At 43.2% G+C, this 16,287-nt stretch overlaps 1 protein-coding gene across 1 annotated transcript in view; it reads right to left on the bottom strand.

Annotated features, from left to right (window-relative positions):
- CRACD (capping protein inhibiting regulator of actin dynamics) overlaps positions 1–16,287 on the bottom strand; it is a 276,452-nt gene that overhangs the window by 25,673 nt on the left and 234,492 nt on the right. Inside the window, exon 4 of the mRNA NM_001101941.2 lies at positions 4,810–4,945. Within this exon, the coding sequence (NP_001095411.2) occupies positions 4,810–4,929 (120 nt within the window). The 5' untranslated portion in view covers positions 4,930–4,945. The remainder of the gene's footprint in view (positions 1–4,809; positions 4,946–16,287) is intronic.

Here is a 16,287-nt window from a genome sequence, read left to right as displayed (position 1 = left end):
AAATGGGGGGGAAAATATTAGATGTGATAAGAACAGGTGAAATAAGGTACGTGGGACAAAACTGGGGAAATGGAGAGCATGACGTTAAGAAACGAAGTTGAGAGTTAAAGTGGAAAATTGAGAGGAGGGTGCAGGGGGCAGACAGGAGGCCCAGGGAGGAGAATCTGCAGCCCTGATGGCAGGTACAACAGCTGAAGGGGGCAGGATGGGGGAGATTGGAAAGGAGGGAGAGGGAGAGACGGGGAGGGAATGAGAATGTGTGTGTATCTGAGGGTTGATTTATGTCGTGGATATGTTCATCCTGGCAAAAGAAACACAATGCTGTTGCCTTTGAGAATGACAATGAGCATCTCCATAAAGTAGCTGATTTAAAATTCCTCCAGAGAAAACAAATTCAGGCTGCTGGTTAGGGAGCTTGGGAGAAGGGTGAGGGGAGGAGGAGGGGAGGACCCAGGTCATGCAAAAAGTGACAGCCACCATCCAGGGACAGGAAGGCAGCCGCTCTGTCCAGACAAAGGACTGTCCTCGCAGACACACCCTGCAGTGGTCACAGGCCAGGGCAGAGCTGCAGGGCCAAGGCCATGGTGACTGAGCCTCAGGCTCTCAAGGCCAAGGCTCTTGTACCTGATCTGTGGTTCCTGCTCCAAATGTTTCCTTCGGCTGACTCAGAGGGGACGGGGCTGCTGGACACTTTGTCTGACTTTTTGACAACTAAAAGATGACTGCCAAAACCTATCTGCCATCTCAGATGTCAAACGAATTGAATACAGGGATAAATATGGCTTTTTGGTGACTTTTATTCTGCCCACTACTCAGGCATTGTCATGGGAAGAACTGTGACACAAGCAGTCACTCAAAACCAGACCGTTAAGATGAGCTTGCCCTTAAGCTTCCAGGGAAAAAAACTATTACCACTCCTTCCATCTATAGACAGATGTATTTTAATAGATATGTATATTTTTACATATCCATGGATTCTTTATATGCACTGAGATAATAACCAGAGGGGAGAGTGGAACCTCTGTGCCTAAACTGAGTCCGTGTTACTTATGGCAATGAATGGAGTTACTGTTAGACTGGAATGTGAGCTAAAGGGGTGATATTTTATTCATTCAAATTTGGCCATTTGGCTGTAAAATGGAATGCTGGAGAATGATATTATAGGAATGCACATCTATATTTATGAGGCTCTTTTCCTATGGTGTAGAAATTCCAAGCACATCATATTCTGTAGCTCTCACACTGCCAATTTAGATTTCCCCAGATTTTTCATAGCCATCTTTCATACTATAAGAACAAGGCAGACAGAAAATAAAATTGCTGTCTTCTCGAGCGAACTCCAGATACTCCCATAGTCAAAATGAATTTAAGAGAATAAGCAAAATCAAACACACACAGATTTAAAGACATCTGCTCTGTGCAGAAGTGGTGAAGAGCAGGTATTTATCCTTTGCGTCGACAGCTGCACGAGGTGCTCAAATCCTCAAAGGTAAGACACTTTGGCATTTTAAAGTGAAATCCAGCCCAGCAGGAGACAGCAGCTACTGAAGACAAAGGTTCTTCCTCCTGAGCTAAACAGTGCGTGGACTAATAGACTAAGCATTTTCTGACAAAGCTCTGGCATTATTCTAAAAATCACCTGTGGGCTTGGACTGTGATATTCCTGATTCCTACCATCAGTAGGTGCATACATACTTCACAGCCTGATTTGCTCTGAAATAAATAGGCACCTCCCTGATATGTGCTCTGGGAACATCAAGGTCATTGGAGTCCAATGCATTGCAGTGCAAAGCCACTCCGTGCTCTAGCAGATGAACAGTGACTTTCTATAAATGGCAGATTTTAAGAACTGGAGGGGCTCTTCAGATCATCCATCACATGCATCCTCTTGTTTTTCAGATGAGGAATATGAGGGTCAGAGAGCTTTAATGATTTGTCCTGAGGTCACAAAGCCAGGTGATGGCAGAGGCCTGTGAGGCATTTTTTATTTCACTTTCTGGCCATAGAACAACTGACTGTTATGTACAGGGTCCTCAAAAAGGACACCACTGTCATTTCTGTCCCTTATAACTATCCTGTATATTAAAATTTGTTCTATGCACATGCATTATCTTTATACTCAGGGAAAAAAAGGTAATTTTTCTTTTAAAGGTTCAATTGCTTGCTACAGAAATTTTGGCAGGTGGTAGATTCACATTGTTCAGGAAAGAGTAGGCTTATTTATGCTCTATTCAGTCATTCTGTACTCAGCAGACGGATACGAACCATTACTGGTACAACCTAGGACAGTTCTGGCTGAGATGACTATATGTGGACACTAGGGGGCAACCTTTCCAAATGCAGTCATTACAGGCACAGCTCTGGTTTCCATGGGCTGGGAAGTTTCTTGAGCCAGAAAAAAAAACAAACACGTTTTTGGGTCTTTTTTGGTTTTTTTTTAATGGCATTCCAGTAGAAATCTCATTTCAAAAGAATGTCTTAATAATGGTGGCAAATTAGCTTGCTAGGACATTTACTGTCAAATAGGTGTTATCCACTACTCTCTTTTTAAAGTAAACATACACACATACACAAAGACAATTCCAGACATAAAAAACATACATGCGTCTGACATAAATAAACACCCTCATTCCATGCTGGAGTCTACGAGGGAGTAGTCTTTTATGCTGCTTACTAAGCATCAATACCAGCATAACGTTTTTATGGAAAAATGCAAAGCATTCATGCAAGTTAATAAGTTAACTACTATTTCTATGACTTACCAGGAACATACTGCTTAGTCGACTGAAAAATAAAGCACAGTCTTTTGGGGGTGATACAGTGATATCTTATGGCACTCCAAAAATCACATTTGCTATGATAAGGGTCCCCATTTCCCTCCTTGAAAAGCAAAAGTCTCTTTTATTATATTGTTTCAAAACATAGCATTAGAGCTGTAAGGAAGCTTATGCATATCCATGCAGCAGAAGCAAAATTAGGCAGACCTCATGTGAGTACATGTCATCCAGAGGACAGCGTTCAATTAGACAGCTATTCTGTTTCCCTCACATTTCTCCTCCTGCATTAACAGAACTGTCGCTTCAGAGAAGTTAGTTGTTTTACATTTTATTAATTATGAAATCAGATTCCTTAAACTTATGCCTGACACCATTAACACAAACAACAGGCATTCACATATTTCTACTGAGTTTCTATGTTTTTTTTTTTTTCCCTACGTTTTCAATGTTGCAGAATTATCTATTTTTTACAACTCCAAATCCACTTCATGGAGTGGTGCTGGCATGAGGTGTGGATTACACAGGTACTGCCGTTTAAGACAACAGACTACTACCTAATTTTTAAAGAACTCCTTGAAAGCCCTTGTGAAATACAGTTGGTTTGTAGGCTGAGACCTGCAGGTCACTCCCCTTAGAAAGGGACGATTATGAGGGTTCATTACTTCTTAGGAATAATATGCAGGAGCCAGAAACTTCAAGAAGGAAAGGTAAGGAGGAGGGGGGCAAGGTCAAGGTTTTCTTTGGCCATCACTGCCCTTTCCTCTTCTCCATCTGAAGAGAAGTGACTAAGGCCAACTTTCCTTTCTGAGTCTATAAAATGTGTAGCAGTATGGCCAGCAAGAACCAAGAACGGGAGCTAGTCAAGATGTGCTGGAATTTGAAGGAAGTGCCTAGGTTAGTTCTGAGGGCAGGACTATGGCCTTGGGCAGTGAGGTGGTAGGTATAAAGATCTAGGCAAGTCTGGGTGTGGTTCCAGGGTGTTGGCTGTTTCCCAGCTGCCATATGCTATATTTAGCTGAGTACATGTGGAATATGTAACCAAACACAGGTCACAAAATACATAGCTTAATATTCAGTAGAAACAAGAATATTTCAAGCAAGTAGAAAACTCTGAGTACCATGCTTCATCATGTCAATAGCTACTCAAGCCAGCTGTCTCCTTTGTTATTTTTTTGCTTGGTTCATTCATTCATTTGTTCATTCACTGTTGCAGACTTACAAACAGATTGAAACCAGCACACCAGAGTCCCCTGTACACAGTCTGGATCGCCTCCAAGCAACCCAAGCTCAGAGAAGTGCTTGCTTAGGCACTTCTGCCGGGTGAGTGAGTTCTACTGAGCACTCGGGCAAACCTACGTTGTCGGATTGCAGGGGTCTTCGCTCCCCTTGCTTTTCCTGGATTTCCCATTATTTCAATCTCATTCAGTGAAGAATTATTTTATCTTCATTATTAAAGGAGTTACCACCTGAGTCAGTTTTATGGAGGAAAACTGCCCACCTCTGCAGCGCAAACAGGAGGGAAGCAGAAGAGCTTCACAGTGTCCCTCTAGGACAGGGCGGTTCAGGGAAGCCAGGGTCAGAAACACAACAGAACCCGTGACAGCCATTCACTGTCCAAGTACAGAGACTCAGAGAGGGTGCGTCTGCTGTGCATGCCTTCAGCCGACAGTCAACCCTACGCTCAGGGATTACGGCCAACACTCAGTGGTAAGGAGTGCTCTCCTCCCACCCAAGTTCTGCAGCTTCTCTAGGGTACCTGTCTTCATTAAGTCCAGTTAAAAATGAGGAAACACCTTGAGAGAAAAGGAGAGGGGGTGTTCTGAAGGTGGGTACAACATGACAGTGTATCTCTCATGGCTGCACAGAAGCTTCCAGAGAACTAAGCCAGGTTTGAGAAAGCAAACATTCTCACCGGGAGTTACCCCTGGACTTCCCAATCCATGACTCAAGGCCAAGCCAGGGACCCTTCCCACTTCCCTCCATGGCCGCCCCCCTCCCCCTTCCTATGCCTCTGACTTTCAAGCTGTCTTACCTGAAGAGTTTTGACTTTGCCCAGGATGTTGTCCTGTGACATTGCTTGAACTGTCTGCTCACTTTCTGCTCCCCCATCAGGGATAAAAATACTGTCATGAGAAAATGCCCGGGTTCCCATAGAATAGTTGAAGGACCTGGAATGCAAATCATGTGCTTCATTTTATTAGGATGATAAGACTTCTTTTGGCAATTCCATCATCTCCTGTTCCTCCTGATTCAGGGGACTCCACCCACATCCCCAGTCTCACTCAGAAAGCACTTCCAGCCCGCTGTCCTCTTCTGCGAGGGGTCAGCCAAGTAGCTGGGCAGACGGAAGTGTCCCTCGGGAATAAGAGAGCATGTCTCCTACACAGCATGTTTTAGAGCCGCTCACTGGGAGAACTCTGTGTACTTGCTACCTGTTTGTGGAGGACCCAGGACAGAAAGCACTGCAGAAATTTTAGCTGCAGGAGCCCTTTTCCTGATGAGCTGTCAAGTATGTCCAGCAGTCCTTTTCAAGCAACATGAAGATCTCGAAGTATGAGGCAAGAATTTCTCTCTCTCAGATTTTAATCACATTGGGAAGAAAAATACGTACATCTAAAACAAAGACTTGATGAGGACTGGAACTGCTGATGGGCACTATCGGAATAAAGAGTCTCTCTGTCGAGACTCCTCAGGAATTCAGAGGGGTGGGGGCACATGTGCTAAGGAGACTCTAAATGGGCATTCTGCATTGGGCAGCTTATCAGTGGTAGGTTCCTAACAATAAGAACGCTTCAGTTGAAAGGCTGGACTTCAGAGGAATTCTAGACTTCTAACCTGACTGTGAGATATAGGTTGGGTGAACTGCAGGAACAGGGGGCAGCAGATGCCAACTGTTCCTCACTTGATCTGGGAAATTAAGCTATTTCTGGGAAGGAATACACAAGGACAGAATCACACACTTTCTGTAAGGTAAGACAGGCACACTTCCATAATGCCAGGCACACAGGCAGCTATCCCAGAGCTCAGAGCCCTACTTCTTCCTCTCCCCTCCCCCACAGAAAGGGGTCCCATCAGGAGGTTTTATCAGTGATCAAGGGCAGGAAAGAAGAGCCAGTACTGGGGGAAAGGGGTCTCTGGCTGGTACCTCTGAGCTGAATTACAGAAAAGCTGCAGGCAGGGTCCCGACCAGGTTTCTTGGGAAGACTGAGTACCAAATTATATCATCAAATTGGCCAAATTACCAGCAGTATGATAACAAAACATGAAGTTTAGAGACAAAAGACTTGGACATAAGCCTCCTGGCTGTGTGATAATAAAAACAATAATAACCACCAATTGCGACTTTGATGAAAACACTGTGCTGAAAGCTTTACTTTAGTGATCTCATCACCAACTTACTGTTGCAAATAAAACTCAGGGGGTAAATAGCCTTATATGGTAGTGCTAGTGGTAAAGAATCTGGCTGGCAATGCAGGAGACACACGAGACGCAGGTTCGATCCCTGGATCAGGAAGATCCCCTGGAGTAGGAAATGGCAACCCACTCTGGTGTTTTTGCTTGGAGAATCCCATGGACAGAGGAGCCTGGTGGGCTACAGTTCATGGGGTCACAAAGATTTGGACATGATTGAAGCGACTTAGTACACAAGTAGGCAAAGTCACCTAAATAGAAGCTGTAGCATGAGAAACTGGAGAAGGCAATGGCACCCCACTCCAGTACTCTTGCCTGGAAAATCCATGGACAGAGGAGCCTGGTAGGCTGCAGTCCATGGGGTCGCTAGGAGTCGGACACGACTGAGCGACTTCACCTTCACTTTTCTCTTTCATGCATTGGAGAAGGAAATGGCAACCCACTCCAGTGTTCTTGCCTGGAGAATCCCAGGGACGGGGGAGCCTGGTGGGCTGCCGTCTATGGGGTCGCACAGAGTCGGACACGACTGAAGCGACTTAGCAGCAGCAGCATGAGAAACAGGATTCAGAACAGCTGACGTCTATGGAGTCGCACAGAGTCGGACACGACTGAAGCGACTTTAGCAGCAGCAGCAGCATGAGAAACAGGATTCAGAACAGCTGAACACAATCCCAGGCCAGGCAGCTGAAGTGTTTTAAAGTGGTAGAAGGTCTCTAGTATTCCTTCTCTTGGGTGGAGCAGTGGGAGAGGAATACAGGATGCCAATGTCATGTGGGCTGGAATATGGGAAGGCTGGAGATACTAAATAGCTGGAATAATTGGTAAGCCTTCGGCTACATAGCACGACACTGTGGAGTAGCAACCCCCTTTATGAAATATGAGGCATTGTTTTAGCATATGAATACAAGAGGAAATTAAATGTGTCATTATGTCCTCGTTCCTCAGAAACTTTGTGACCTATGCTACAAAATGAACTTCCAAATTCACCCAAAGATGCTAGGAATTAAAATTTCATTCAAAGTTATGGAATCAAACCTTTTAATATCCTGTCTAAATTTTTTTCTCAGATTCCCTGGCTAGGATTCAGATGAAAGAAGAGGTAACTAACTTCATTTTCTACACAGTGTTTTTACAAATGGCTTATGTATACACAGAGGCTCTCAGATATTCTTACAAACACATATATGCACAAGTCCTCTTTAGATGCTTAATAAATGTTTACTAATGTCTCACAGTTATACGCACATAACAGGCCGACACTGGAAGGCCAAGTTCTCTTTCAGTTTCCAAGTCAATCTTCTGGCTGAATCATGACATTTTTTTTTTTTTTAATGTGGACCATTTTTAAAGTCTTTATTGAATTTGTTACAATATTGCTTCTGTTTAATGTTTTGGTTTTTTGGCCTTGAGGCAAGTAGGATCTTAGCTCCTGACCAGGGATGAACACACACTCCCTACACATTGGAAGGCAAGTCTTAACCACTGGGCAACCAGGGAAGTCCTTGAATCATGAAGTTTAACTCTCAGCTCCAATTCTTTTTTTCCAGGAAAACTAAGAACCAACAGTTTCCTGCTCTTCTGTGTTTGTCCCAAATGTTCCTTGCTGCTAGCCAGGATTTAATGTCCCCACATTCCCCACTTCTAGATGATCTTATTGCAAAATAGAGAAAATGAACAGTAATAGGAGGAGTAGTAATAATTATACTAGTATAGTCAAAGTAGTAATATTAATACTGGCTAAATTTTATTGGGCACTTGCTATGTCCCCTCCATATGTGATAACTTCTTTAATACAACATCTCAATCCTTGTGATATACACTATTTAAAGCTTATGTGGTAGGAACTATTATTAAGCCCATTATAGATGAGGAAACTGTGGCTGAAGACAGTGAGTGACTTGCCATAAATTAAATGACTGTATATGTGTGAACCTGTTTCTGGCCTGTGTTCTACTGGTCTATTTGTCTGTTTTTATAGCAACAGTCCATGCTGTCTTAGTTACTATAGCTTTTTTCTCACCCCCCCAAATTCTTTCTTTATTTTTGGTTGCTCTGGGTCTTCGTTGCTGTGTGTGGGCTTTCTCTAGTTGTGGCGAGCGGACACTACTCTTCACTGCAGTGTGCAGGCTTCTCACTTCGGTGGCTTCTCCCAAGGGCTCCAGGGCACGTGGGTTTCAGTAGCTGTGGCACAAAAGGGCTTAGGTGCTCTACGGCATTTGGGATCTTCCCGGACCAGGGGTTGAACCAGTGTCTCCTGCACTGGCAGGTGGATTCTCACCCACTGTACCACCAGGGATGTCTTACAGCTGTTTCATGAGTCTTGGTATCTAGCAGTTTATGTTCTCCAGCTTTTCCCCAGGTGGCTATACTTATCTCTGCATTTCTACATAAACTTACATATACACAGACATACACACAGACACACACACACACACACACACACACTTAACACTCCTAGGATTGCTCCTCTGATGGCACTGGATCTGTAAATAAACTCTGAGGATAACTCATATCTTTACAGCAGTCATTCTTTTCATACATGAACACTGGATATCCCTTCATTTATCTAGATCCTCTTTACTTTCTCTCAATAAAGTTTTGTAGTTTTCTGTATAGAGGTCTTTTACATATTTTCATAGATTTAGTCCTATATATTTGATGTTTCTGAATCTACTATAAATGGTACAGGTTAAAATGTTTATTTTTCTAATTGTTTATTGGCAGAGTATTGTAAGTATCACTTGGTTATTGATTATTGACATCAGAATTAGGCTTAACTAAATTTATTTATTAATCATGTGATTGTTTATTCTTTTGGATTTTCTATGTATACAATCATTTTATCTGTGACAAAAGACAGCTTTATTTGTTCGTTTTCTTTCTTTTTTAGCCGCACCATGGTTTGTGGGAGCCTTGTTCTCTGACTGGGGATTAAACCTGGGCCCCTTACTATGGAAGCACAGAGTCCACCACCGGACCATCAGGGAATTACCCTATTTGTTCATTTTTCAATCTCCCTCTCCCTTCCTTCCTTCCATACTGCAATTAGCTAGAATCTTCACAGGAACTTAAACAGAAGTGGTGATGGTAGACTTTATCATGTTCCCAAACTGACCAAAAAAGCGTTCAATATTTTTCCATAAATTATGAGGTTAGCTAGGCTTCTCAGATGGTGCCAGTGGTAAAGAACCCACCTGCCAATGCAGGAGACATAAGAGACGTGAGTTTGATCCCTGGATTGGGAAGACCCCTTGGAGGAGGGCATGGAAACCCACTCCAGTGTTCTTGCCTGGAGAATCCCCATGGACAGAGAAGCTGGTATCCTATGGTCCACTGGGTAGCAAGGAGTCAGATATGACTGAAGTGATTTAGCTATAGAATGTCTGTTATATTACTGTTTCTTTGAAAAGACTTCCCTGGTGGCTCAGACGGTAAAGCGTCTGTCTACAATGTGGGAGACCTGGGTTCGAGTGCTGTGTTGGGAAGATCCCCTGGAGAAGGAAATGGCGATCCACTCTACAACTATTGCCTGGAAAATCCCATGGACAGAGGAGCCTGGTAGGCTACAGTCTGTGGGGTCGCAAAGAGTCGGACACGACTGAGCGACTTCACTTTCACTTTCTTTGAAAAGACAGGCAATCTGTCTCTTACAACTGATTTTAAGATTTTCCTTTGTCTTTGGTTTTCTCAGTTATTATCTATTGTGGCTAGGTGTGAATTTCTTCTGATTTATCTAGCTCAGGTACATAATACTCCTTAAACCCATGGCTTGGCGTCTTTCATCAGTTTGGGAAAATTCTCAGCCATTGTTCCTTCAAATACTGCTTCTGCCCCATTTTTCCCTATTCCTCCTCTGATTCTGCAATGTTAGCCCTTTACAATATAAGTCATGTCTTTCATGGTCTTTTCTGTATTCATCATTCTTTTTAATCAATATGATTCAGTCTGGATTTTTCTACTGAAAAATTTTTATTTTTCAGCTCATTAATGTTCTCTTTAGCGGTGTTCAGTCTGCTGTTAAAACTATCTACTGAGTTCTTACTATCAGTAGCAGTTTTCAGACCTAGAATTTCCATTTGATTCTTTTTAATAGATTCCAGTTGTCTCGTGAAATTATTCATCTTGTCAACTATTTTATTGAATATATTAATCACAATTTGAAAAGCTCTGTCTGAAAAAGCAATATTTTAGCCCCTTTGGGTCTTTTTTTTTTTTTGGCTGTACAGCATGCAAGATCTTAGTTCCCAGACCAGGAATCAAACCTGGGCCCTCTGAGGTAGAAGCAGTGTCCTAACCACTGGACCACCAAAAAAGTCCCTTTTTAAGAAAAAATATTTATTTTTATTTATTTGGCTTGGGTCTATTTCTATTTTCTTGTTTTCCTCATAGTCTGTTTCTTAAATGCCTGGTAATTTTTTATTGAATTCAACACATATGCATGAAAAATTGTAAAGGCTGGGTTTTCTCCTTCCAGAGAGATTTGCTGGTTCCTCTAGCAAGCATAAAGGAGTAGATCACATCAATCCAATCAGGGTGATCCAGTGATTAGCAACCTTTGTAAGGCTCAGGCTCCGCTTTGTCCTTGCTTCTAGCGTATAGGCCTCCTGGAGTCTCAGATAAAAACCTGGGTTATTATATGTAAATAGATGACCAGTGCAAGTTCAATGTATGAAGCAGGGCACTCAAAGCCGGTGCTCTGGAACAACCCAGAGGGATGGGGTGGGGAGGGAGATGAGAGGGGGGTTCAGGATGGGGGGACACATGTACACACATGGCTGATTCATGTTGATGTACAGCAAAGACCACCACAATATTGTAAAGTAGTTATCCTTCAATTAAAATAAATTAATTAAAAAAAAAAAACAACCCATGGATTATTTCCTAAAAGTCCTTCTCCTTGTTAGGTTGGTGAGTCTTGAAATTGTGTACAAACCCCTGTGTCCTTGTCTTTTGAAGTAAAATGCTGATTCAAGAGTTAATGACTGGGGACTTTCCTGGTGGCACAGTGGACAAGAATCCACCTGCCAATGCAGGAGACAGTTTTGATCCCTGGTCCAGGAAGATTCCGCACATCACAGAGCAACTAAGCCCTTGGATCACACCTACTGAGCCCAAACTTTAGGACCCGCAAGTTGCAACCACTGAGCCCATGTGCTGCGACTACTGAAGCCCATGCCTAGAGCCTGTGCACTGCAGCGAGAGAAGCCATGGCAATGAGAAGCCCACGCACTTCAACGAAGAGCAGCCCCCGCTCACTGCAATTAAAGAAAGGCTCCGCAAATCAACAAAGACCCATTGCAGCCAAAAATAAAAATAAATAATAAAAATTATTTTAAAAAGAAAGAAAAAATTGAGTAAAATTATATTTAAAAATAGTTAATGACTGGGATATGTGAAGACATAGAAACAAAGAACAGCTGTTGGACTAGGAAACTGATAACAATTTAGACTAAAATTCTGCCACATAGCAGAATCATCGAACTTACGGTTCCTTGAAAGATACAGATAAAGGTCTGACACACATTCCTAAGTTGTTTTTTATAGGAAGCAGAAGGCAATGGCATCCCACTCCAGTACTCTTGCCTGGAAAACCCCATGGACGGAGAAGCCTGGTAGGCTACAGTCCATGGGGTCGCTAGAGTCGGACACGACTGAGCGACTGCACTTTCACTTTTCACTTTCATGCATTGGAGAAGGGAATGGCAACCCATTCCAGTGTTCTTGCCTGGAGAATCCCAGGGACAGCGGAGCATGATGGGCTGCCGTCTATGGGGTCGCACAGAGTAGGACACGACTGAAGCAACTTAGCAGCAGTAGCAGCAGCAGACCCCCTCCAGATGAAAACTGCTGACCATAAGAACACAGATCCTAGACTGGTTGAAACCAGAAGGTTGATGAAGCTTGAAACTCCACCTTGATGCCAACCAATCGGAGAACTGTCCATGAACTGTTCATGCCCTGTTCCTGGAACACTATAAAACTCCTCACTACCCCCTCCAGGGTGGGTCACACAGTCTTAAGAGCATTTGCCCACTGTGGCCCCCTCTGCCTGGCAAAGCAATAAAAGCTCTTTTCTATATCACCCAAAACTCTGTCTCCATGTTTCTATGTGGCACCAGTGAACAGAGGCTGAGTTTTGGCAACAATCTCAAACTACAATTTTTGTCTTTCCAGCACCAAAGATTGCCAAAAATTCTGCTGTTTTTCAGCCTTCATTCTTGTGCAGCTTTACCAACAAATGCCTCAAAAGGAAAACTGTTACTTAGATTTAGATTTCATTCTGGGCTTCTTTCCTCTTGGGGAATTTAGTCCCTCAAATCCTGGAATTTAGTCCCTCAAGTCCAGTCTCAAACTCTAATTTTTGTGTTCCCAGCCCCATGCGTTTGCCTACAGCTCTTCTGCCTTCTCTTCCTCTTGGTGGCCACCCTGAACATTTCTGGTCTCTTGGCCTGTACTCAAAAGTCAATAATGCCCACTGGAAAGAAGCAATATGCAGAAAATATGGCTCAATTCAGTGGATCTCCCTTCTCTCCAGGATCTCATTGCTCAAGTCTGGGCCCCAGCAGCAATCTGACACCTTCAAACAGACATCCCTGTTAGAATATTTTATTTGTATTTTCAGTTGTTCTTGGTGAGAAGACTGATTTGTTATAAGCTACTTCATCACAGCCAAAAGTGAAAGAACTATTTTTTTTTTGATATTTACTAAGTTTCTACACATGTCAGAATCTGTTTTTTGATATGGCCATTGCTGTTATGAGAATTACTTTACTTTTTCTGTTATACAAATTAGTTTATTTTGCCTTTTCGCATGATAATTCCAAAATTTAACTTGAGGATAAACACAGAAGCAGCTGTGACATAAAAGGAAAGAGTCACCTGGCAATGCCCTGAGTCCTCCAGTGCTGGTATCCAGCCTCCCAGAACACAGGCAGGAAGACAATACCTACTTTTCCAAGTGATGAAAAACATTTGTACCTTTCTCTTATATCTGTTTTTGTGCCTTTTTTAAAGCTCTGAGAAGAAACGGCAGAGGAGAATGGTCACTGATTTATTAGTAACACTAATGAACACTCTCTTCTAGATAATTCACTTTACATAACACGAGTTTAACATTACATCCTTGGCAATTTGTGTAACTTTAGATCTTTGGTAATCATGGTTACCAATTTTGTCTCCAAACAACTCTACAATGCAGATTATTTTCTTTTCTCTGAAGAGGAAGCTGACACAAAGAGTGGGTAAGAATGTTGTCCAAAGTTCCAGATTTTGAGACAGGGCTGGAGTGGAAACTGAATAGCCCACGTGCGGAGATCTCAGCTTGAAACTATGTTCTAATGAACAAAGAGCTCGGTGGGATCTTTGTCCTTAACCAGCTGGGAACTATGAATTACGTGATTAGGAGGTGGAGGGGCAATTTACCACAAATTGCACCTTAGCCAAGTTCATCTGGACTTCTTTATTCTTGACATTTACAGATCTTTCACAATTGATTGCAAAGTAGGCCAATTCTCCCCCTTCTGTTTATTAAGAGTGAGCCAAGAGGCAAGGGGTCTCTGCGCCTCCGTGCTGCAACTTATCCTCAGAGTATCTGTTCAAATGGAAGAAATGGGACCTGCTGTGTCAAACTTATCTTGTGATGCTTAGAATACCTAGCATTCTCTTGATCAACTATGAGATGTACAAAGACCTCTAAAACTCCCCAGATTTTTAACTTCTAACTGAAATGAAAGATTATCAATACAGTCATTTAACAGTCATCTTAATTTAAGCAAGATCTGAAGTCAAATGTAAAGCACATGGGGGAAAAGCAAACTCTAGAGGACAGGAAGAGAGGCCCACTTGGGAAATTTAGAACAACACTGGGCCCTGAGGAACTGTTTTCATAAGCTTAGAGAAGAATCACTGAGCCGTGACTTACAGATGCCACAAAAATGGTCCCTTTGGACTTAGAGGTCCAAAGAGCAGAGAAATTCCTGGAGCCTTATAGAAAGAAAGGACTCACAACTCTCATCTCTAGATTTCTGTTCTGGTTTTTTTGTTGTTGTCATTGATAATATTGTTATTTGCAGAGAGACTGGGATTCCAAACATCTATCAGAAGCTTCTAATCAGCTCATGGAGACCACTGTTCATCTTTCTCCTCAACGTCTTACTGACTCCTTTGGTTATCCTTCCAAAGGCAGAGACAGTAGAGTGGCCTGAGACTACTCTTTGGGCCTTAACAATCAGTTTTTTAAAAAACTATTTATTTATTTGGCTTTGTCAGGTTAGTTGAATCATGCAGGTTCTTTCCAGCATACGGACTCTCCAGTTGCAGTGCAGGAGGACTTCGGTAGTTGCGGCGTGCAGGCTTAGTTGCTCTGTGGCATGTGGGATCTTAGCTCTCCGACTGGGCATCAAACCCATGTCCCCTGCATTGCAAGCCAAATTTTATACACTGAAATACCAGGGAAGCCCCAATAATCACTTTTTATAACTCACTCCAATACCACACTCTCTTGTACCCACCTGTCTCCAGCTACACTAGCGGACCCCGTTGCTGCAGTTTAGTCGCCAAGTTGTGTCAGACTCTTGCAACCCTATGGACTGTAGCCCGCCAGGCTCCTCTGTCCATGGGACTTCCCAGGCAAGAATACTGGAGTGGGTTGTCATTTCCTTCTCCAGGGGATCTTCTTGACCCAGGGATTGAACTGGCGTTTCCTGCACTGGCAGGCAGATTCTTTACCACTGAGCCACCAGGGAAGCTTACTACTTGGACTAATACTACAGTGGACCCTACTACTTGGCTAGCCCATTGTCTACAAATTTGACACAAACAAAAGCAAATTTATCAGGCGTTTCCCACAAAATTCCAATCTTTCCTATTTCTTTGTTACTATCATCCCTTAGGTTCTGTGCTACAATATTTTGTAAGTGAAGTCAGATCCAGGTTAGGGGAAAGGTATTGTACCAAAGGCCTTAATGAGTAACATTATCTGCCCTTTCACAGGTAGAAATCCTTCAAAAACAATATCAAAATCAATGAGTTAAGACTGCAGATCCTGAGCTCCGGGAACCATTTAAACCTGCATTGGATCATGGCTGTGCCTGGAGTCCTGCAGAGCTCCTTGCCCCATCTCTAGCGAGTCCCTAATGGAAACCAGCACCAGGAGAGAGAGCTGCGACCCAGGGCAGCAGCAGTCCTCGCCAGCCAGCAGTCTCTGCTGACTCTGTGATCACCAAGGCATGACTTGTCCTTTTGGACAAAGAAGCTGAGGACCGGAAGGTAAAGAGAGAGGCTTTATCAAGACAGAACTGAAGGATTCCCTGGTGGTCCAGTGGCTAGGACTCAGTGCTCCCAACACAGGGGGTCTGGATTTGGCTCTGGTCGGGGAATTAGATCCTACATGATGCAATTACAAGAACCCAAATGCTGCAAGGAACATCAAAGATATCCTATGTGCTGCAACTAAGATGCATCGCAGCCAAATACATTTCTTTTTTAAAAAGAACTGAAACCAGGAGGGACAGTGACAATAATGTTCACTAGCCCTTCAACTGCCTTTTGCAGATCCTCTGCTTATTTCCTGTAATACAACTGACATCTGTAAATGATCTCCAACTGAAGTCTCCTCCAATTCCACTTCCTCTCAAACCTGACATTCATCTTTAAGCAGTTAATTTGCCAGCTCAGAAACCTCTAACAGTTCCTTTTTGCCAAATTCTACCAGATGAAGCTGCAGTGGCTGCCTGGCACTTAAGGCTCTTCACGACGGCATTTAGGGACCCTTAAGCACGCTGGTTTTCTGAAGCAGAGGCCCTGCAATGCAGGGATTTAGTACTCAGACTGAAGCCAGTGTGCCTCCCCATGAAACCCGGTTCTCCCACTTACAGCTGTGTGGCCTTGGGCATGTCACTAAACCTCCAGGGTCATCGGTTTCCTTATCTGTAAATGAGGATGATAATACGACCTACTTCATGAAGCTTAGGGCTTCCCTGGTGGTTTAGATGGTAAAGAATCCGCCTGCGATGCGGGAGACCTAGGTTCAATCCCTGGGTTGGGAAGACCCCTTGGAGAAGGGAAAGGCTACCCACTCCAGTATTCTGGCCTGGAGAAT

This window comes from Bos taurus, chromosome 6, assembly GCF_002263795.3.
Source record: "Bos taurus isolate L1 Dominette 01449 registration number 42190680 breed Hereford chromosome 6, ARS-UCD2.0, whole genome shotgun sequence".
NCBI lineage: Eukaryota > Metazoa > Chordata > Mammalia > Artiodactyla > Bovidae > Bos > Bos taurus.
This window is presented reverse-complemented; position numbering and strand designations above follow the sequence as displayed.